Below are 22847 nucleotides of genomic sequence, written 5' to 3'. Positions count from 1 at the left end.
TTGTTCATTTCATCTAGCCATTGGAATATGGAAATCATTTTATTTCACAGCCCCCTTTAAACATACTGGTACTTTACATAAAGTGAAGTTTCCATCTTTTTGTTGCTGTTGTTTAATCTATTTGAAAAACGGTAGATTTCTTGACAGATGGTATAATGTAAATAAAACATCATTGCCATCAATAGTGCATGATAATAATGAAAACGAGTACAATTTAAAAGTGTTTTCAATGCATAACTCTGAAGTAGGGGATCAATATTGTCTGTTCTCCTTTTCTGAGTAAAAACTGAGTGTGAGTTAACAGACTTCTTTCTTCAAAGTCATGTTTCTGCTGTTGAGTGAAACAAAGACACAAAACCAAGTCTTTTGGGTCAAAACTGAGTGTTCTTTTTAAAATAACACAGCTTCCTCTCTATTTGATTTCCTACATATGTGAATATGCCAAAAATGTACCTTCTTATAAATCCATGAATAAAATAGCAGTACTTCCTCTTCTTATCCTATTCTTCAAGTTTTGTTCAAATAGAATTGTTTCTCAATGTCTCAGCCAGGTCTTCTGCTTATTTTCATTTGTGTGCCTTGCTCCACATGGACTTAATGTTTCTATGTAGCATTTCTCCTAATCTCCTTGAACATGGCTGTCTTCCTTCAATATTTACTAAATGACCTGGCATCACCAGCTACCCACAGCCAGGCAGGTGCCTTATTTGCTGTTGTAGCTATCACATAATATTTGTGTTAAATGAATTATAGTGTTAAATATGACAATGATAATAGGTAAATATTATTGATGAATAATTGTAATAGTGTAAATGTTGACAGTGTAGGTATTTAGTGTCTGCTAACTTGCAAGTTTCCTCATCAGTTTTATTCCTTTAAAAGATTCTTGGATTTACCTAAGCTCAGTTTCCATCATCAGGGCATCTATAGATATATCACACTGAATGAGGGACCCATGTATACTAAGCTTAGAAGAAAATTCACAATTTTCTTAATATATTTTAGGATATTCTATTTAATTCAATTTAAGTTGTGTTTTTGTTTCGTTTTGTTTTGTTTTTGGGGGGTTTTTTATTTGGTTTTTTTATAGAGTCATGCTCTGTCTCCAGGCTGGAGTGCAGTGGTACAATCTTGGCTCACTGCAACCTCCTCCCCCCAGGTTCAAGCGATTCCCCTGCGTCAGCCTCCCAAGTAACTGGGATTACAGGTGTGCGCCACTATGCCTGGCTAATTTTTTGTATTTTAACAGAGGCAGGGTTTGACCATGTTGGCCAGGATGGTCTCAAACGCCCAACCTCAGGTGATCTGCCTGCCTTGGCCTACCAAAGTGCTGGGATTACAAGTGTGAGCCACCACACCCAGCCCCTAATTTTCTTCTGAGCTTCCACTTTTTCTCTTCTAATCTTATCCCATGTGCTTCATATAGTGTTAACAATATTTCCCACTCTTCAGGTGGACATGAAATTCAAGATTGGCAAATTCAGCACAGTGACAATCCAGGGATATGATATAATTTAATTAGAGATTTCAATGAATCTCCTGCTGGGCCTGTTTCAGAACACCTCCATTCTCACCTGAATAATAAGATAAATGAATGTGGTCTTCCCAGACCTATTACATGATATGTGAAGATGAAACCAACCCAGCAAAGAGGACGCAGAGATACAGAGAAAACTGAGTCCCGATGTCATCATTTAATGGTGAAGTTAGCTCTACAGCAAAACATTTCTAAAGTGTGATTCTTAAAATTCCCCTTGATTCTTAAGCTAATTTTATTGGCTTTTCAGACACTTAAACAAATCTTAATTAGTATACTGTATCTTCCTAGTTCTTGTGTATTTGGCAGTCCACTCTTTATTTTCACATTTAAACCACACTTTTACTGTTAAAACACATTTGGGGTCTGTCTCTTTTCTTAAAAATATGAAGATGGTATTTCATTACCAAGTATGTTGACAGCCACTGGGTGCCTCCCTGTAGTCCTCTCAAAGTTTAATGTTTTAACTAAAGAAGCAGACCACTGCTGGTAGATTAATGAATAAATATGGGGGCAAGATGAACATATCAGCTATCTATAAAAGCTCTTGGTCCCTTATTCTATAGACAGAGCTACATTTACAGGTCTCTTTCTAATCAACAAGATTAGAATAGAAATTGAGTATACTAGGAATCAAAAAGTACAAAATATTTTTATCAGCTATTTCTAGAGTGATGTTAATTTGATAAATCACAGTATAAGCATTGTGTGATCATTCCAGGCAGGCTTACTATCTAGGGATGTAGTTTAATCTATGTGACAGATACAGTGTTGGAAAAAGTTACATTTGAATTTCTGTTTTTATAAGATTTTATTAATTTAACAGAATTGTTCTTGAAAAGGCAGAGTAACTCCATCTCCCAGAGATTTTTCCCAGTCAACTAATATGATATGTTTTACATAATACTGCCCTATGGCTATAAAGAAAAGAAAGGTATGGGATAATGAAATAGATCTATGTCTCTCATGATGATATCTTCCAACCCCTGGAAACATATTTGTTACAATAATTTTGTTTGAATTTTTACATTTGTATTGTTGATATAAATAAATGAAAACATATTCTTGATCAACTCCCTTACACAGCCAGTAAGCAGTTTGCCCATGGGCCAACACATATCTACTACTCACAATTATGGGTCAGTCCCTCTGTTAAATATTAGAAATAAAAATATTGACTAGTAAACACACAAGCAAAATACAGTCTTACAGATATGGCAATACAAGTTATTAGGGAGTATGGCAGCGGAGTAGCCAAGGATGTGAAGAGGTCAACTCTACTTGGATAGTATAGGGTAGGAGGTTTCCATATCTGCTGTAAGATACTTAAGGAACAACAAAGAGAAGTGAGAATGCCTTTCTAGATCTGGTACTGCACTGATACAAGAACCTTACAGTTCCACTGGGCCCAGGGACAATTTGAGAGGAGCTGCATCACAATGTGATCTGGAAATCTATCTTCATCCTTTACTGAGAGGGCAGTTACACCTTCTGCAACACCCTTAAGTAATCTCATTCTTTGACTTTAAAAATACATAAAGCACATCTAAATACAGGTCCACCTAGAAGCAGGAGCCAAGTAGAAAAGGCTTCACAAATGCCTTTTAGTGCCCCACGACTTTGTCATTTATACCTTGATACACGACACATCTCCGAATATCCTCCACCCACGAACACTCTAATCCTTTCCATTGGGAAGTTTCTCATGAAACCTTGTAGAATATTTTAATCCCTTTCGTAAAAACTGCTATTCATTAGTAAAAGGCAACAATTCTTTGACAAAAAGTTTAAATAAATATGATCCTTAGCAGTGGACACATATTTTTGCTGAACAAAAAATGATTTTACCCTTACAAACTAATTTCTGTTTCCTTGGCTGCTCCCTAGTGTAGAGGGCTGGAAACTGGTCAAATATTTTCAGTTTTGAGTTCCACTTATGTGAGCACAAGCACACTCATACACACTCATCAACCTTGCTTTCAAAAGAAGGTATCATTACCTTTGTTCCTCCTGTTTGAAAAGTTTAGGAAGTCTGGTTTTTTGGTGCAGGAATATTTTAGGATATTGCTTCATAAATGTATTGTGAGGTGATAAGGTATTGCTTATACTCCGGCTTAAAAAGAAGAGAGAAATTAAATTGTAAGTGTCATAGGATAACAGCTTCCAAGAGAAAGATTTTTAACTCAATATATACATATCAATTCTATACTGAATATTTAGTCCAAGAAGCAACAAACAAAAATATAAAATATCAATATTTTGTGCTTTAAAAATATCCAAATCTCAGTGAGAAACATTTTAAGAAATACAAAATGTATGATAATATATGATAATGTCAACGTCAAAAATTTAATTTTTGAAGTTGTCTTTTTAAAACTCATATTTCTATAATTGATTAAAGTTTTATATAATGTACTACAGAATTAAAATCCCCCTAAAATTATTTAAAATAGTTTACATCTACATTACTAGAGAGAATATTTATCTGAATCTTTGCCATCTTGTATTAAAATCTCGCGCAGTATTTTTTAGGTCTAGAGTAAAGATGTGTTACAACAAAAGATCAGCATTTTCCAAATTCAGATCACTGAAATTACCTAAGATGCTTTTTGTAAGTAAAAATTTCTGATCCATTTATTGATAATCATAAACTCCAACAGTAGAGCCCTGGGTGGGCTTCTCTTTTTTAAATATATTTCTCAGGATGACTGTTATATGCGGCTACAGCTTGATCCATGGCAAATACCAAAAATGCCAATAAGCAAGATCCAGAGAATAGCAAATTGTCATTAAATGTTAGGTAATGATATTTGTTTCTGGAAAATCCACCACATTCCATTTTAAATTGACAACACCATGAAAAGTTTGTCAATTTTTTAAAAAATGCTAAACATTCATCTTGAGAGCTTATTTCAATAAGTATAAAAACTTCTCATACTTCAAATTTAACATTGACAGACATCTTAGCAATAGTTACCGCATGACAATGAACATAAAAATCCTCAAGAGAAGGCTTTTTTTAAAAGTCTTTTTCATTTTTATTGTAAATAATAACGACACATTCTAAAATATTTATAACAGCTTTTTCTTCTCTGGATATGTTCCTAAAACACCATATTGATGCTTTACACAAGACAAATTCTACACACTTTAAAAATCTTATTTAATGTAACTTAATTGATTCAAACAACACAATATGATGTGATTTTCTATATTAGGCATTTTTATTCATTTTCTCACAGGGTATAGATACATTCACCAAGCATTAAACCTTTTTAAAATCTGACCACTGATTTACTGGAGGCTTCCCAGAAAAAATTTTTTTTTGTTTGGAACTCACATTCTACAATCATCTATTTTACACATCTACCTGTTTTTCACTGGATACTTGTTATATTTCAATCATTGTACTAAGATCTTTTACATTGCTTTGTATTATTGCACATTTATATAACCTGACAATATGTTTTATTTGAATTACTTTATTGACCCTTCTGCACAAAAACAAACTGCAGCCTTAATAGTTTGCCTAATTCCTATAACTAAGAAGTGGAGGATACAGGATACAAATGAAAACTAAATTTACTCCAAAACCAATTATTTTAACTTCTGGGATATTCTACCCCCCAATTAATAAAACACGTTAGTTCTTGCTATGTGCCAGGCACTCTTCTAAGAAATGTATATGTATCTTACTTGACTATATTAACTAGATACTCCTATCCATTTTGTTCCCAAAAAGATGCTGAGGTTCAAAGAGTACAAAAGTGTAGACATATGGGCCGGGCGCGGTGGCTCAAGCCTGTAATCCCAGCACTTTGGGAGGCCGAGACGGGCGGATCACCAGGTCAGGAGATCGAGACCATCCTGGCTAAAACGGTGAAACCCCGTCTCTACTAAAAAATACAAAAAACTAGCTGGGCGAGCTGGCGGGCGCCTGTAGTCCCAGCTACTCAGGAGGCTGAGGCAGGAGAATGGCGTAAACCCAGGAGGCGGAGCTTGCAGTGAGCTGAGATCTGGCTACTGCACTCCAGCTCGGGCGACAAAGCGAGACTCCGCCTCAAAAAAAAAAAAGTGTAGACATATGCAGCCTATGCTACAAAACTTGGAATCCTATTCCAATCTGTGATCTGGTTATATCATCTTTGGAGTGGCTAAAAAATTTATTCCCAAATACTAAGACTTTTACCCAAGTCATTTTTTATGTGTATAACCTTAGTTACACTTACATACTTTATGTATATAACCTTAGTTAGCTGCCTCCTTCACCTAATTCTTGAGAATTTCCAAGATGTGGTTGGTAACGTACATGGATTCAGTGTCTAGGATCTGGGTCTCCAAAAGTAGTATGTCCAAAAAGTGAAATACGTGGAAGGTTGAAACGGAAGAGTCAAATGCTAGAGCTGGAGATGACATGATTTTCAGACTGAGCCCCTAAATGACCTGTAATGCTATAATGTATATTCTATGTCCCAAAAATGTAATGTAGAACATATTCCTACTTCTGAATCTCTTGTTGAAACAACAACATATGTCTGTGTGTTCAGTAGAAAAGTATTATTGTCTAAAACCATGTGAAATCTGTAAATAAATGTATCTAAATATGGAATATAGAAGTAGCTGAGGGGAAACATAAAATAATTAGCATGCCAGAGACAAAGAAATGTTTAGAATTATGGTAGAGTTGGAGAGTAGATCATGGACCTAAATACCTATCTGACCCTTCAATTCTGTCCTGAAGATGTTTTTCGTGATTTACCAGGCTATGAGTAAATACTACCCATGGACAAAGAAGTTGCCACTTCATTGAAGCTTACCTGCAATGAACTCATCAATAAGAAAATAACCTCAAGCCTGTAATCCCAGCACTTTGGGAGGCCGAGACGGTCGGATCACCAGGTCAGGAGATCGAGACCATCCTGGCTAACACGGTGAAACCCCGTCTCTACTAAAAAAATACAAAAAACTAGCCGGGCGACGCGGCGGGCGCCTGTAGTCCCAGCTACTCGGGAGGCTGAGGCAGGAGAATGGCATAAACCCGGGAGGCGGAGCTTGCAGTGAGCTGAGATCCGGCCACTGCACTCCAGCCTGGGCGGCAGAGCGAGACTCCGTCTCAAAAAAAAAAAAAAGAAAAGAAAATAACTCCAACTTCCTCAAGCAGATTAAAGGGAAATACATTCAAAATATATAGGTTTACACAGCAGAATTCTAGAGCACTCTCAGGATTCTCTATATACAGGGATTACAAAATTAAATGCTTATCGTATCCAAGCAAGTATCATAAGGTGGGAACTGCGGTAACCTGAAAAGACCATGTCCTCATGGAGGGACCTGTGACCTCGCCCTTAAGACCATTTTTATCATGTATTAATAGAAGTTCAATGTGTTCAGATCTTGTAGTTTTCTACAGAAGTCAGAAATCTGTACTCTCATGTAAAAATGTCTTATTTTTAAATGTTAATAACTGCTATGGATTGTATGGTTCCCCCTCTCCCAAAAAGGCATATATTAAAGCTCTAACACCCAGTGTGACTATATTTGAAGATAAACGCAGTCTCCCTAACTACAAGGGAGGTTGGTAAATGTAGTCTAGCCCTGTGCCCAAAAAGAAGATAAAGTTTGGAGGAGCATACGGAAGCCTTTAAAGTAGATATAAAATCACTGACTATATTAGATTTGGATGTATTATTATTTAGAAATGTGTTTGTCATTTTACAGATAAGGAAATGATGCACATAAAGTTTAAATTACCTGCCTATGCTTATATAAAGTAGCAAAATGAGTGAACACATTCCAATCATCTTGCTCTAAGATTAAGGGTCTTCCATTTCTCATCATGGGCACAATCTAGTAGAGAAGGAAGGAAGGAACACGTCGTACTGTCAGGGAATACTATCGAGGGCTTTAAGTGATCACCCTTCCCCTGTTCTAGGCTAATCTACTCGGTGTTCTCATGGCTGAGTTCTACCCAGTGGAATAGAAAAGAGAAGGCAGAAGGATGCGCCAAAAAAGATGCTTCCACAGAAGATTCTCAAGGTCCTTTTCCCTTCCAGCTTGATGCAGAGGAACAAGGTGGCCTTGGAAGCCACACAATAAAGACTGAAGAGCAAATGTTTGGTAGAGGCCTGAGTTTCTAAACTAAAAGAACAAACTGTCAATGAAAAGCACCCCTTTATAGCATTATGTGGGAAATAAATAAAATTATATTATATAAAGCTACTGAGATTTAGTGTTTATCTATAGCAGCCAGAAATGCCCTAATGCAATATTTCTTCTGCATCTCATTCAGTTTTGCTCACAGGTCTGAAAACATAATAAGCTTTTAATAAGATGCTTATTGATTAATTATATTTATGTGTTTGCCCTAAGGCAATTCACATTTTTCATTTTAAGTTAACTAAGGCAAGTCATAAAAGTTGAATATATTCAATCACTTACAGATTGTTTCCTCCTGAATTTGTCTTACAAATATCATAGCATCTACACACGTACTTGATGAAAATTAAAAGCAATATAAGTGATATCCTGATAAAGGAGGCAGGTACATTTGATAAGAATTAAGCTGATTCTATATTGCATATATAAACACATTTTCATAATGCATGTCATTCTTTTATTACCATATGAGTTGAAAAATAAACATTCCATAAAAATGTCAGGGTATTTAACATTAGGCCACTACAAAGTTTCACGCTATTCAATGTCTTCTGTTCTTATTTAAATTTTTTTTGGAAATGTGAGTTTCTAGCCTTATTTATGGACAAAGCTCATTAGCCAATAACTTTATGCCTTCAAAATTATATTTCTTCAAAGAAGTTCCACATGCTATTGCAATTAAACATTAAGATTAATCTCAAACTTTTCATTTTCATAAAGTACTGAAAGAAAATTTAAAGATCTGCTTGACAAAATTAACTGTAAGATTGAATGTAAACCTCTTAGAGAGATATTGATCAGTCATGAAAGTTTACTTCCCCTGAAATAACTAACTAAAGTTCTCCCTATTTTGAGAATCAATATATGATTTGCACATAAAATTGAAGTCCTGTAAGCTTATGTGAAGTATTTAAACCTTTCATTTATTTTTTTATCTTTAGAAAGGGACTTCCTATCTTTAGGATTTTTATAGTAGCTAGAAATGATAAAAGTAAAACTTCAAATCCACTGTTTATAGTATATTAGGCACATAAAAATGTTAATTGTTAATATAAATCCAGGTACACAATGTACAGCATTTAGATATCAGACAGTTTTTAAATTTTTATTAAAATCACAGGGCTAGAAACCTCACTTTTAATGGAAAAAAGGACAAGAATGTGAGTCACCATCAAATCTTCCTGTAGCAATACATATAAATGCAGTGCTTGTCATGTTAAATGCTATTAAGACTAGAAAAGTCTAGTTATGAGAAAGATTTCTTTATTAAAAAGTACCTAGACACAGACTCAGGAAAAACATTGATCATTAGAACAGAACTATTAAAAAGGAAATATCTGGCACTCATATACTGGTAGGGTAGAACCTATCTTATACCTTAGAAGAACACACCTTCTAACACACCTGAGAACATACCTTATACGCACACATGCCAAAATGCAAAAGAAGAAAAAAAATCTTCAAGGTTTTTGCAGCATGGCAGTCTTGATTCTCTAAAGAGCCCTGTTGTTGCACATACCCTGCATAACAAATTTCTGGTGCATTGCTAGTCTTATGAAAGGTGACCTAGGTCTCCAAGACCCACCACATTGCAAGAAAAGAAGGGGGAAAGTGAGTGGATACTTGAGATGTGAGCAATGGGCAGAGAGGAGGGGTACGATGTTCTAAAGGCAGTCACTGATACGAAGGAGCATGGGTGGGAGGAACTGAGCCATGACTGAGGAACAAGGAGGGGAGGCCAGCCATCTTTGTGGAAGGACTCTTGAAGGAGAATGGAGTAGCTTAGCTTGATGGTGCACACTGAGTCTAGGAAGAGATAGATATACATTTTCTGTTGAAGAATTTTTCATAATTTAGGCCACATGTTACTACTACATGTTAATAAGCAAATCTTTCACAGAAAGATCACCTGGAAAGACAAGCTGCCATAAGTGCAAGCCAGCAGCAACGATATCAGATTTATATCCCTAAGTCTATAAATTACCCTATGTTAGACATAAAATATAAAAGAGGTATATACAAGATTTTTATGAAAATAAAGGAGGGAATCACAATGATGATTAATAACAAGAGACTATCAGGAATAGCCAATCAAACTTGAAGAACAAAGTGGAAAATCTCAAATTGAAAATTACATATATTTTTAGTATCTTTAAATTTTATTTTTACTGTATAATTTAAGTGTACAATATGATGTTATAGAATACACACAGATAATAAAAAGATTTCTATAGGGAAGCAAATTAACATATCCATCATTTCATATAGTTACCCATTTTTTTGTGTGTGGCAAGAACAGCTCAAATCTACTCATTTAGCATGAATCCCAAATACAGTGCAATGTTATTGCCTATAGTTCTCATATTGTGTATTAGATCTCTTCACTTGTTCATCCTACATATATTCTACTTTGTGTCCTCTGATCTACATCTCCCCATTTCCTCCCTTCACCCTTGCCCCTAGTAACCACTGTTATCTATCTCTGTATTTGCAATTTTTTTTAATTTCACATATAAGTGAGATCAAGAAGTATTTTACTTTCTGTGTCTGGCTTATTTAACTTAACGTAATGGCCTCTGGGTTCATCTATGTTGTGGCAAATGGCAAGATCTCATTCTTCCTTAGGGCTGAATAGTAGTCCATTGGGTATATAAACCAGATTTTTTATTTTTTATTTTTCACTTTTATTTCAGTTTCAGGGGTACACATGCAGGTTTGTTACATAAGTAAATTGCATTGCCTTTTTTTTATTCTAACTGTCTTCAGCAGCGGAGAAGATTTGAATTTTAAGGAAGTTTAGCTTAATTATTTCATTTTTCATCAGTCATGCTTTTGGTGTATTACCTAAGAAGTCATCACCAAACCCAACGTTACCTAGATTTTTTCCTCTGTTATCTTATATGGTTTTATACATTTACATTTTAAATTTACGTCTATGATCCATTTTGAGTTAATTTTGTGAATAATGTAAGGTCTCTGTCTAGACACATAAATTTTTTTTTTGGATATGGATATCCAGTTGTTTTAGTATCATTTATTGAAAATCCATACTTTCTCCATTGAATTGACTTGCTCTTTTGTTAAAGATCAGTTGACATATTTGTGTGGGTCTACTCATGACCTCTGTATTCTGTTTCATTGATCCATTTGTCTATTTTGCTAATACCACATTGTCTTGATTGCTGTAGCTTTATAGTAAGTCTTGAATCTGTGTATTCATTTCTTTTGAAATTAGTAATTCAAAGAGTAGACATGGAACAGAAAAATCTCTTGTAAAATTGAAAACAACATAAGTTACTTTGAATTTTATTTTAACCACTATTGTGACCATCACTTGACACTGAACTTTTTCACCACCCCCAGAGAAAACCCATATTAAATCAGTGAATATCATTTTAGCCTTTTTCGTGTCTTTATATACATTTCAGTGAAACAGTAGATATTTAATTTATAGATTTATGTTTAAGTGTGTGGTCTTTGTATATAAAAGATATATCATATTGTATTTGAATACAATATGTGGTATACTCAGTGGTATATCCATACAATAAATACTATTCAGCAATAAAAGGAATAAGCTATCAAGCCAAATACACACACATACACACACACACACACACTATATATATGTAGATCCATAGAATAAATTCATGAAATAAAAATTAAGCATGAAACACAAATATATGTAGATTAGTATAGCCATACAATAAATATTATTCAGCATTAAAAGGAATGAGCTATCAAGCCAAATACACACACACACACACACACACACAGAGAAAAAAACTTAAATACATATTGTTTAGTGAAGGAAGCTGCTGTGGTTTAAATGTGCCACCCAAAATTCACGCTTTTGAAACTTAATCCCCAGTGCCACAGTGTTGTAAGGTGGGGCTTAATAAAGGTGACTGAATCATGAGGGTACGACTCATGAATTAATGCCATTATCACATTAGCAGGTTAATTATCATGAGAGTTGATACAAAGCAAGTCTAGTCCTTGGTGTCTTTCTCTATCTTCTCTAACTTTCAAAAGCTTGCTTTTGCCTTCCACCCTTATACCATAAGATGACTCTTGCCAGATGCCAGTCTCATGCCCTTTGACTTCCCAGCCCCCAGAGGTGTGAGAAATACATTTATTTTCTTTATAAATTATCCAATCTCTGATATTCTTTTACAGCAACAGAAAACAGACTAAGACAGAAAGCAATCTGAAAATAATATATACAGTATTATTCCAACTATATGACATTCTAAAAAAGGCAAAATTGTGGAGACAGAGGAAAAAATCAGTGGTTGTCAGGGGTTGAGGGTAGGGAGAAGGGAGGGAGAGGAGATGGAGCAGAAGATTTTGAGTAGTAAAACTATTCCGTGATGTTGAACACACATCATTACATGGAATGGTTGACCCACGTCATTATATACTTGCCAAAAGCCCTACAATGTTCAACACCAGCAGTAATCCCTAATGTAAATGGGTTTTAGTTAATAGTAATATATCAACACTGGCTAAAAATTGCAACACACATACCATGCTTCTGCAAGATATTGATAATATGGGAAACTAGGAAGGAGGGGTCAAGGTATATGTGGAAGTCATACTTTCTACTCAAATTTTCTGTAAAGCCAAAAGTATTCAAAAATTAATCTATTAAAACATATGAACAAAATAGATTTAACTTGTTGTAGTACATAATGTGGAATTAAGATGAGAAGAGATTTGAGAATGTAATTCCACTTAGAAGTTTGGTAGTCCTGGATTCAGGTAATAAAAGCTAGAGTGGAGTAGTACATTAAAAAATGAGTGATAAACAGTAGAGATACAATGGAACAGTAGAATCTAATTATAACACATGGAGAAATAAAGAGAAAAGGTAACAAAACATGCCTGCAAGATTTTCATGCTTTAATTACTGGGTAAATGCAGGCCTTCCACAAGTATTTCTTGAATGTCAACTATGTATCATGCACTGAAATAAGCAGTAAAAATTCTCAGGTGCACCAAACAAATAGTGTTGCTTTTTTTCCCCAGGAATTTATAGTCTAACTGTAGTGATATGTATAGAAATAGAGAAAGAAAGCGAGTTTTCAGGAAAGAATGAGTTTGTTTCTGAAATCAAGATCTAGGGAAATCTGAAGGTTAATGAAATCTTAGCAATTATCTATAGCAACTCCTCTAATTTGAGAAAGTTTAAGATAATATCATCTAGACCAGTGTTCCTTAAGAGGAAGGGAAGATGGGAGAAGGAGAACTATCGACATTTTGGTTGGGACAATGTGCAAGATTTTACTGCACATTACTAAAGGTTTAAAATCCCTACTTCCTTTGAGTCACGGTAATAACTATAAATATGTGTACATTTCAAATGCCCCCTAGTGAAGGTACCGCCCTAGGTAGAAAACCTTGCCTAAACAATTGGCTATAAGAGTGTACACGTTAGGTAAAATATTATTAATAGGCATGCCTTGAATTAACAACCTATTGAATAAATGTTAACAACCTATTGAATAAACGTAAGATCCCACCAATATCTGCCCACATTTTCAGCCATCCCAAAAGACAGGGCTGTTCTGGATTGACAGTGCCAGCTAGTGGTCATCAGAGGAAACCTCAAAATAAAAAATGGCTTCATTCCAGACAAAGCAATGTTTAATGGCTCAAAGCTCAGATCATTTCTTTTATGTGTACGTCAACCATCTTTTTAAAGCTCTCCTCCCTTTCCTTTCTCTTTCAAACTTCATATCCATAAAAATAAAAGTCCCCTATTTCTTCATTTCTTTATTTTTGAAGACAAAAATACATGTCTAATTATGTCTGGAAAGCCAACAGAATTATCAAAACATTCTCATTAAGAAAAAGAAAGGTTCTCACCAACATGCTGTGAGTGAAAAAAGAGAAGAGGAAAGTAAGATATTTTGAAACAAAAATTAATAATGAATATACTCTAAAGGCCTTATGGTTTTCCAGGAACCTCCTTAAAATTATCATAATTATCTGTATCAAACTCTTAATACTTTTCTAATTAAAGGTACTGAAATAGTGAGAAAGAAACAATTACTTAATTTTTAAATTTTTCATTAATTACTATAAATTTTAAAGTGTTATTTTCTTCTTTATTATAAAAGCATAACATTTCGATATATTTTGAGCAAATTAGGGAAAATTGGGTACTCTATGACTTTGTCAGTTAGCTTTTTTGTTTTGAAGAACAATGATTAACAATCATATTTAGATTAAAGAGCTTCCACTAGAGGATTGAGTTGACTTCCTGTTCTACAATTCTGTGATTCTATAATATTGTGTCTTTGGAAAATTCTGAATGCTTGACAGTTAATTTATAAATGAACTTTGGACTAAAAGCTGTTCATGGGTGATAGTTTTTATAAGTATTCAAGTATTCATGGGTTACAGCTTTTATAAGTATTTGACCTTTTTTATAATAAGAACTCTCAATAGAAGGAATGTACATAAACACAATAAAGGCCATATATGATAAACCAACAGCTAACACTTTACTCAAAGGTGAAAAGTTGACATTTTTTCATCTAAGATCAAGAACAAGACAAGTATGCCCACTTTCACTACTTCTTTTCAACATAATATTGAAAGTCGTAGCCAGAGCAATTAGGCAAAAGAAAGAAAAAAAAAAAATACAGCCCAATGGGGAAGGAAGCAGGGAAACTGTCTCCAGTTGCAGACAAAATGGATCTTATAAGTATGAAAGCCTAGAGACTCCACCAAAAGCTATTAGAATAAATAAATATAGTAAAGTTATAGGATATACAAAATGAATGTACAAAAGTTAGTCATGCTTCTATACACAAACCACCCAAAAAAATCCTAGAAAAATAATTCTATTTACGATAGCAACAACAAAGTAGACTACTTAGTGTGAATTTAACCAAAAAAGTTTAAAGATCTGTATACTGAAACACTAATGAAAGAAATTGAAAACACAAATAGAAGGATATCCATGTTCACTGATTAGAACAATTAATATGGTTAAAATGTCCATCCTACCAAAAGTGATGTACAGATTCAAGGCAAACTGTATCACAGTTCCAATGCCATCTTCACAAAAATAGAAAAAACAATTCTAAAATTTGTATGGAAACACTAAAGACCCCAAACAACCAAAGAGTCTCGAGCAAAAAGAGTCTCGAGCAAAAAGAGCAAAGCCAAAGGCATCTCACTCCCTGAATTCAAAATATATTATAAAGCTAGTATAATCAAAAGAGTATGGTGCTGGCATAAAAACAGACATATTGATCAATTGAACAGGATAGAAAACCCAGAAATAAACACACACAGTTATAATAAATTGATTATTGACAAAATTGCCAAGAACACACAATGGAAAAAGGACAGTCTCTCTAAGAAGTGGTGCTTTAAAACACTGGATGTCCACAGCAGAGAATGAAATTAGACAATTACCTCTCACCATATACAAAAATAAACTCAAAATGGATTAAATACAAAAGATCTAAAACTTAAACATAGAACTGCTAGGATAAAACATAGGGGAAAATCTCCATGACATTGGTCTGAGCAAAGATTTCTTGAGTATGATCTGAAAGCATAGGCAACAAAAGCAAAAACAATCAAATGAGATTACATCAAACTAAAAGCTTCTGCACAACCAAGGAAACAATCAATGAAGTGAAGAAACAACCTACAGAATGGGAAAAATATTTGCAAACTATATATCTAATAAGGAATTAATATCCAAATATACAAGGAACTCAAACCACTCAGTGGCAAGGAAAAAGAAATGATTAAAAATGGACAGTTTTTTTGAACACCTACTTTGCCAAAGAAGACATATGTATAGCAAATGTGTTCATGAAAAAAAATAACAAATGCTCAATAGCAGTAATCAATGGGGAAATGAAAACTAAAGCCACAGTGAGATATTACCTAATATCTGTTAGAATTACTGCTATCAAAAAGAAAGGTAAGTGCTGATGAGGACCTGAACAAAAAGGAACCCTCATACAGGTACACTGTTAGTGGGAATGTAAATTAGTACAGCCATTATGGAAAACAGTATGGAGTTTCGTCAGAAAGACTAAAAATAGAATTAACATATGATGCAGAAACCTCACTTCTGGGTATCTATCCAAAGAAACTGAAATCAATATGTTGAAGAGATATCTACATTCCCATGTTTATTGCAGCACTTTTCACAAGAGCCAAAATGTGAAATCAACCTAAATGTCCATCAATGAACAAATGGCTTTAAAAAAATGTAGTACTTATGCACAGTGGAATACTGTTCAGTCTTAAAAAGAAGGAAATTCTTCTCCAACAGCATGAATAACATCAAGGAGATTATGCTAAGTAAGATAAAGCAGGCACCAAAAGACATATACCATATGATCTCACATAGAGGTGGAATCTGAAAACATGAAAGTCATGGAAGCAGAGAGTAGAATGATGGTTACTAGGAGCTAGGTTGCTGGGGAGGAATGTGGAGATGTTGATGAAAGATTCAATTAGACAGGAGTAAAAGGTTTTTAAGATGTATTGCACAACAGGGTGACTACAGTTAATAATAATATATTGTTTATATAATAGCCAGGAGAGCAAATTTCAAATGTCTCATCACAAAAAAAGTAAGAGAAGTGATGGATATGTTAATCATCTTGATTTAATTATTTCATATTGTGTACATATACGAAAACATTTTACCACATATATGCATATAATTAAGATTTCTTGATTGAAAGTAATATTTAAAAATAATCTGCTCTCTAGACAATACTAAAAAGAAAAACTGTAAGTCCAAATCTATCCTAACTTATTTATAATCAACACAGAAAAGTCTTGTACATTTTTTTGAATCATCAGAAGATATTTATTTCTACTGAACATCAAAATAAAATCCAGTACAAAACATTGAACTCTATGCCATATGTCAAGGTGTAGGAAGCACTAAAATAAATAAACAAATCTGCCTTCATGGAGCTTGTAGTCTACTAGGATGAAAAATCTTGCACTCAAAAATTAAAAAATCCGAAGTGACATCATCCTCCCTTTGTTATTAATTTTTTATTTTATCTTCAATTAAAAAAATCCTAGGATAATATACCAACCTACTGCCCTTATTCTAATAAAAGAAACTTTTTTAGAATCAAAATTAATGCCTTTTGTGAGTTTCATGTACAAAAATGTAAAACCTTGAATCATTTAATTCTCAGCCTTCCTATTTTTATTATAGGGTAAAAGTGTAATTTATTGGTCACTTTTCATCTATAATACATGAAGAACTAATAATATTGATAAATACATTTTTCCTAAATTTCCTCTCAATTTGTTGAAATCACTTGAATTCTGAAGTTTTTAAATAAATCCTGTGAATGTATTTCTGGTAAACTGTCTAAAGAAATGTCAAGGGAGGAAAAGGATCGGACTTCCAAGCTTTTATTAATTTGTTGTAATTTTATTCTCATTCCAAGTAAATATTCATCTTCATATCTGATTTTGTATTTGTAACTATATATTGTATTTCTAACAGAATGATGCAAAACCTATATGCACATACCTTAAAACCTGTTCCCCCAGGCCCCTAGTGTGTACCAGTGCTCCAAAAGAACACATCCAACAATTTCAGGATTTGGGTTTCTAACAGAAGACACAGTAAACATAAGACTTACTGGAGGGAGTCAGGCAGTACAGCCAGACTGGACCTGAATGAGATAACTGTCTCATGAGAGGACACTGCCCAAGAGGAATGATTCAATCCAGGAAGAGGAAGGCTGATCACATTTATGTAGAGGGGATACTTTGACAGAACTAGATCTAGATGATTCAATCTCTCTTATTATGATCCCCCAAGAGAAAAAAATCTAGAAGTATTTTGAAAGTGAAATGAGTCTGGGCCAGAAAGCAAAAGGAAAATGAAAGCAAAAAGGCCATTTAGTTCCAAAAGCCTTGACTAGCTTCTCATGCATTAGAAAAGGGATCAACACATAAGATAGATTCAAAGCTTGGATGTTAACATTTTTCAGGACACTTAAAATATTGGATGAGCTTTTCTGAATAACAATAATAAAAAAAAAACTAACACTTTTGGAACCCTACGTACCAGACACTATTTACATATATTAGGCTCATTAATCATCCTAGTAACCCTTTAAAGTGAGTACTATTGTTATCTCCATTTTACAAATGAAAAAACCAAGGCGGAGAAATGTAGTAAGCAGTATAAAGTCACACAGAGGGTAAGAGGCTGAGACAGGATTCACACCAGGCAATAGGTCTCGGGAGTGAGTGGACTTCATTCTTTACTCCATGTCAAAAGGCACTGGGAGTGAGGAGGAGGCAGCAATGCACAGGGGAAAATGATCCCTCTTGACAGAAATCCAAGCAATATCAAAGTTGAATGCCTTCTTCTCTCTCTCTCTGAGAAAGAAGAAATGAGAAGACATACAACAATATAAAAATAATTTGAAATGGATTGCAAAGTACAAGGATGTGACTTGGAGATGTTTTAAAGTAGAGAGAGAAAACTCTGCAAACCTAAGGCATTCCTCAGCAGTCCCATGAAGGATGAGTGAAGTAAGATAAGAGGGTGGGTGGACACTGATGGATATGGAAGGAAACAATCAGTTGTATAATTCCGAAAACCCCACTTGGAGAAAGGAGTTGTCAAGGAAATAGATCTTTTAAATCTTCAAGTATCACACATCTTAGGAATCCTGAGCTTTGAACAGTGATATTTCCTAGTTCTCTGGTTCCAGTATATTTCAACGAGGCATTCCCTATTCACTGCTCAGGTACTTATTTCACTCAGTATGTGTGTTTTCAACCACTTAAGGCTTTTCCCCTTATGACTGCTTTTTAAGTACTAGAAAGGGCCAGCTAGGGATGACTTATGTTTGTTTCACACTAAATTGTTTCCTTAAGGTGTGACATATATATTCTGCCCCTTCAATCTGAAGAAATAGCCTCCAGGTTTTCAACTGTTTTTATCTGTGTGATAAATCAGGTACCTGTGAGAACCAGCAATGGTTTATTACTATACTTTATCCCTAAAACAAAAATACTCATATTCATTTGAATGACAGAAAAAGAAATGCATGAATAGCTTACCTGTGTTGTCCTCTAATGTGGCACAATGCATTCAACTGGCCATAATTAATGTGCTTAGACTTCTTCAAGTCTGAAAAAAAAATCAATTAAAAAATTGAGTAATTTTCCATAATCTTATTAAGCAAGTATATAAATAGAGTTTAACTGCAAACATTCATCATAGTGAAAGAATTCAGTGACTATGGAAGTGAGGTATTAACAGTCTTTGTTTGATACACAAGTCGAACTGAATAGGGTGATTCAAGTGAGGAAAGAATTTAATGTTTTTTATTGATGTCAAATCTGTTCTGGCATTTTTTTTATTTCCAGTAAATGCTGAAGTTTGTCTGTGTTCATATAATGCCACTTCTCTTAAAGCAAGCCATGCAGAAGCCCTATCCAATACTGTTAGAAGGTGAGCTGGTTCCAGAAGTTCAGACATGACAATTTGAGTAAGAGTTTTCTTAATTTGTCTCTCACTTTCACTCTTGCCCTTTGATTCAGTCCTACATATGCCGGCCTATTCAGTCCTATGCAGGTCCCCATCTTTGGTTCCCCCTCTTCAGAGCACCTTCCAGTGTCTGGATTGTTTGCAATTCCTTCTAAAGATCAAACGTAAGTAAATCATAAAGGAGTCTTTAAAAGCAGAAAGATAGTAATCATAGTCAAAAAGCAAACTAATTGTCATTCTTCTTCAGTGCCAGGACGGGCTGACATCCTTCAAATTAGATGGAAAGGAAGATAGAGTATTGAGTATTATAGCATCTTTACAATGATGGGCAGTCACATTACAGGCCTTCTGGTTACTGCAGAAGAATGAGTGCTGTTAGAACTGTTATTAAAAAAAAAAAGCAATAATAAATACTCACTTAGGCCATATTACTTCTTTCTTTAGTGAAAAGTTATTGAGAAAATCAGTGGTTTAATGCATTTCTCAAACGTTAAAAAATGCATTCATTGACCGCATTCTAATTATGAAGAATTGGAATTTGACATCCACATTTATCTGTTTTAAAAACTTTTAGTTTTCTGACTCATAAAATTTGACTTCGCTTAAAAATGTTGTGATCCTTTAAATTAATCACCAATAACAAATTGGTTATTAATCACCAATAACAAACACTGCTTTTCTAAATTAGAAATTGAAATAAGGGAAATTTAAGCAGACAAATGATTGCTATCCATATAAATCATATCATTTAATAAACTTGGAAATACTGATTACATGATTTAGGCATTTTCTTACCCACATTACTCAGGTAAAGCCTTTAAAAACAAACAAACAAACAAAATACCAAATTGTGTATTAGCATCATATGGAATAATTTATTTTAAATGAACGAAGCTATCAGCTTAAATATATCTAAACTACCTTTTAGTCTACTAATATTTCTGATACATAAAATCTTAATCATAGATTTTTATATATACACATTAGGAAGGAACTTTTATGAAATATTCTTTTAGCCTATTTTTCTAATGGTGTTCAAGAATAGTGTCAGGACAGGAAAGGGAGATGATGCCACAGACATTCGGAAAAAAGTCAGGGTTTGAGAAATTCTAACTACAAATGGGAGGCTTTAAAAAGGTAAATATTCTTTATTCTTCATTTAAAGCAGGTGACCAAAAAAATAAGAATTATAGAATGGAAAAAATAAGATTAAGAACTGCTAGCAAAGAATAGAAAGATTAAACTACTACTTTGCTTTTTATCTAACAGTAACATTGCCTGAGAAAAGCTATAGCAGTACAGGTCAAGGCTTCATAGTAGGCTTGGAACAGCCAAGTAAACTCAAAAATAGAATGGGCTGGATAGCACTCACAGCCTAGTAGAAGAACACTTTAATTCATCAAAACATCTCTTTGCTGATCCTCAGTTCTGAGAGGTATTTGTCGCAAGGCTTTTTCTGCGGAGGGTGTTGAGCAACATAATGGATGTTGCCTTTGAAAGCAGTTTCATTAAAAAGAAAAAAAGCCAAAGGCTTCACCATGAAATTGTAACTTTGTAAAGAGCAGATGTTGAGCTTTTCTTGCGATCAAATTTAATACAGGGATAAAGTTTAAAGAGGTTCAAAGAGTACAAAGTTTACATTTGTTTTCCAGTCTTGTTTTTCCCTGATGAATTTGCCTTAGCCTGGCTTTTGACAGAAGCAGAGAAGACTTAACCCTATAATAGGGTTAAAATCAAGGGTTTAGACTAGAGTATATTTGAAAGAGGGTTAGAATATTAATCTTTAACTAGAAACCCACTGTGCAATTAAAAAACCAATTATCTTTATTGATATAAGGCCCACTGTATATTATTGGAATAGAAAAGCTAAATTGTAATGTCTTATGTGAGTGTTATATTGGTGATCATTTATATGTGTTAATGATTATTTAAGGTAGCTATATCTTCATATGTGTGCATGTAGTAAATTAAGTATGCATGTGATGGAAGTTAGAAATGGTTTTTGTTTTAAATGTAACTAAACTATTTTTCCCCAACAAGTTTTCCTTTAAGAGGTATATAACTACCCTTTACAAAAAGCTGAGAGGAAGCAATAGAATAAGTGAAGCCTTAGAAATTCTGTAAATACATAGCCACAATTTACTCAGAGACCAGGCTTATCTGAGTGGCTAGGAGGCAAGAAAGAGATGGACAGTATAGCCATAGAAAAAAATATCACATTGATCCTGTGGAAATGTCAGAACAGAGTTAGTGGGAAAACAGCGTAAAATGCCTTCAAAGTAGTTAGAATACATACTCTAATACTTAATCCAACGATAAATGGAACCTTGCTTAATATGATTTTTAGAGCACAAGCAGCAGTTCAGCAGCCATAGCAACAGAAATACTGGCAACAAACTTTTTGTAGTAAGAATAGCAGCCCTTACACAATAATAAGCAGAAGGTGAATTCTAGCATAGGACCAAAGTACTGAACACGAAGCTGGATGGCAGAAAATAAAGAAAAGGATCCTTCAGAGACAATAAGCATACCTAAGTCTTCATATATACTTGGATTAGTGACTTAATTACGGGAAGGAGTATGTTTAAAATAAGTCTAAACCTATCTAGTGAGGTCACTAAACATACGTATGTTAACGGTTCATAGTGTATCTACTCATTTTTCAACTAGTTTTTGTTTTCAAAAATCTCAAAGCTAACTTTTTTAAAAATAACATAATATTAGATACGAATGAGGCACCCAAAAAAGGGTTAATAAATAAACCTTCAGCGGCCAAAGAATAATGCCGAATCAAAGTCTTCTATTAATAAACGCTGGTACACTGACAGGGACAATTCCCAAGTGTGCCTAGATCATCCCTGTTCATTGGGTGGGTTAAGATGTTAAAATAGAACTGCATTACCCGAGAAGAGAAAATGGGGGCAGCAGGGGAGTGGTGGGGAACACACAAAAGGGAAAGGGGCAATGTTTTACAACAAATTATCAAAATAACTTCTCTTTATACGCAGCATTTTTGGAAAAAATAATCTACATTTATCTTTTCTATTTCCCCAACCCAAATTCACTCCTCCATCTACTATAATTAATCGTCTGCCTTCATTATTTTTCGAAATTGCTTTCATTAAGATCATCAGAGACCTTGTAGATTCTAGTCAAATAACCTCTTTTCAGTCTACATCTTACCCTGTGTGATGTTTGACACTAAAGGTTCTTACTAGGTTTTTGTGACACTGAGAGGTGACAATGTGCTAGCAGCCTTCATTCTCAGCGCCTCCTCGGCCTGGGTGTCCACTCTGGTGACGCTTGAGGAGCCCTTCAGCCCACTAGGGCTTGCCGGGAGGTGTGGAGGGCAAGCAGCCCACTCTGCTTGCCGGGAGGTGTGGAGGGAGAGGTGCCGGCGGGAACCCGGGCTGCGCCTGCACGGCGCTCACAGGCCAGTCCGAGTGCAGGCGAGGGCGGCCTCCGCGGGCCCTACACACGGGGCGGCCGGCCGGCCCAGCAGGCCCAGGGTAGTGGGGAGCTTAGCACCCATGCCAGCAGCTGCGGAGGTTGTGCCGGGTCCCCCAGCAGTGCCGGCCGACTGGTGCTGCACTCAAATTCTGGCCGGGTCTTAGCTGCCTCCCCGCGGGA

The 22847-nt window shown here is 34.8% G+C and overlaps 1 protein-coding gene across 1 annotated transcript in view; it reads right to left on the bottom strand.

Moving 5' to 3' along the window:
* The window catches only part of CNBD1 (cyclic nucleotide binding domain containing 1), a 564244-nt gene that overhangs the window by 523409 nt on the left and 17988 nt on the right, over window positions 1-22847 (bottom strand). Inside the window, exons 2-3 of the mRNA XM_033202693.1 lie at window positions 18788-18857; window positions 3537-3650 (exon numbers count right to left, since the gene is read on the bottom strand). Coding sequence (XP_033058584.1) covers window positions 3537-3650; window positions 18788-18857 — 184 coding nt within the window. The remainder of the gene's footprint in view (window positions 1-3536; window positions 3651-18787; window positions 18858-22847) is intronic.

The sequence above is a fragment of the Trachypithecus francoisi genome, unplaced genomic scaffold, assembly GCF_009764315.1.
Source record: "Trachypithecus francoisi isolate TF-2019V2 unplaced genomic scaffold, Tfra_2.0 Lachesis_group7, whole genome shotgun sequence".
In the NCBI taxonomy this organism is placed as follows: Eukaryota; Metazoa; Chordata; class Mammalia; order Primates; family Cercopithecidae; genus Trachypithecus; species Trachypithecus francoisi.
This window is presented reverse-complemented; position numbering and strand designations above follow the sequence as displayed.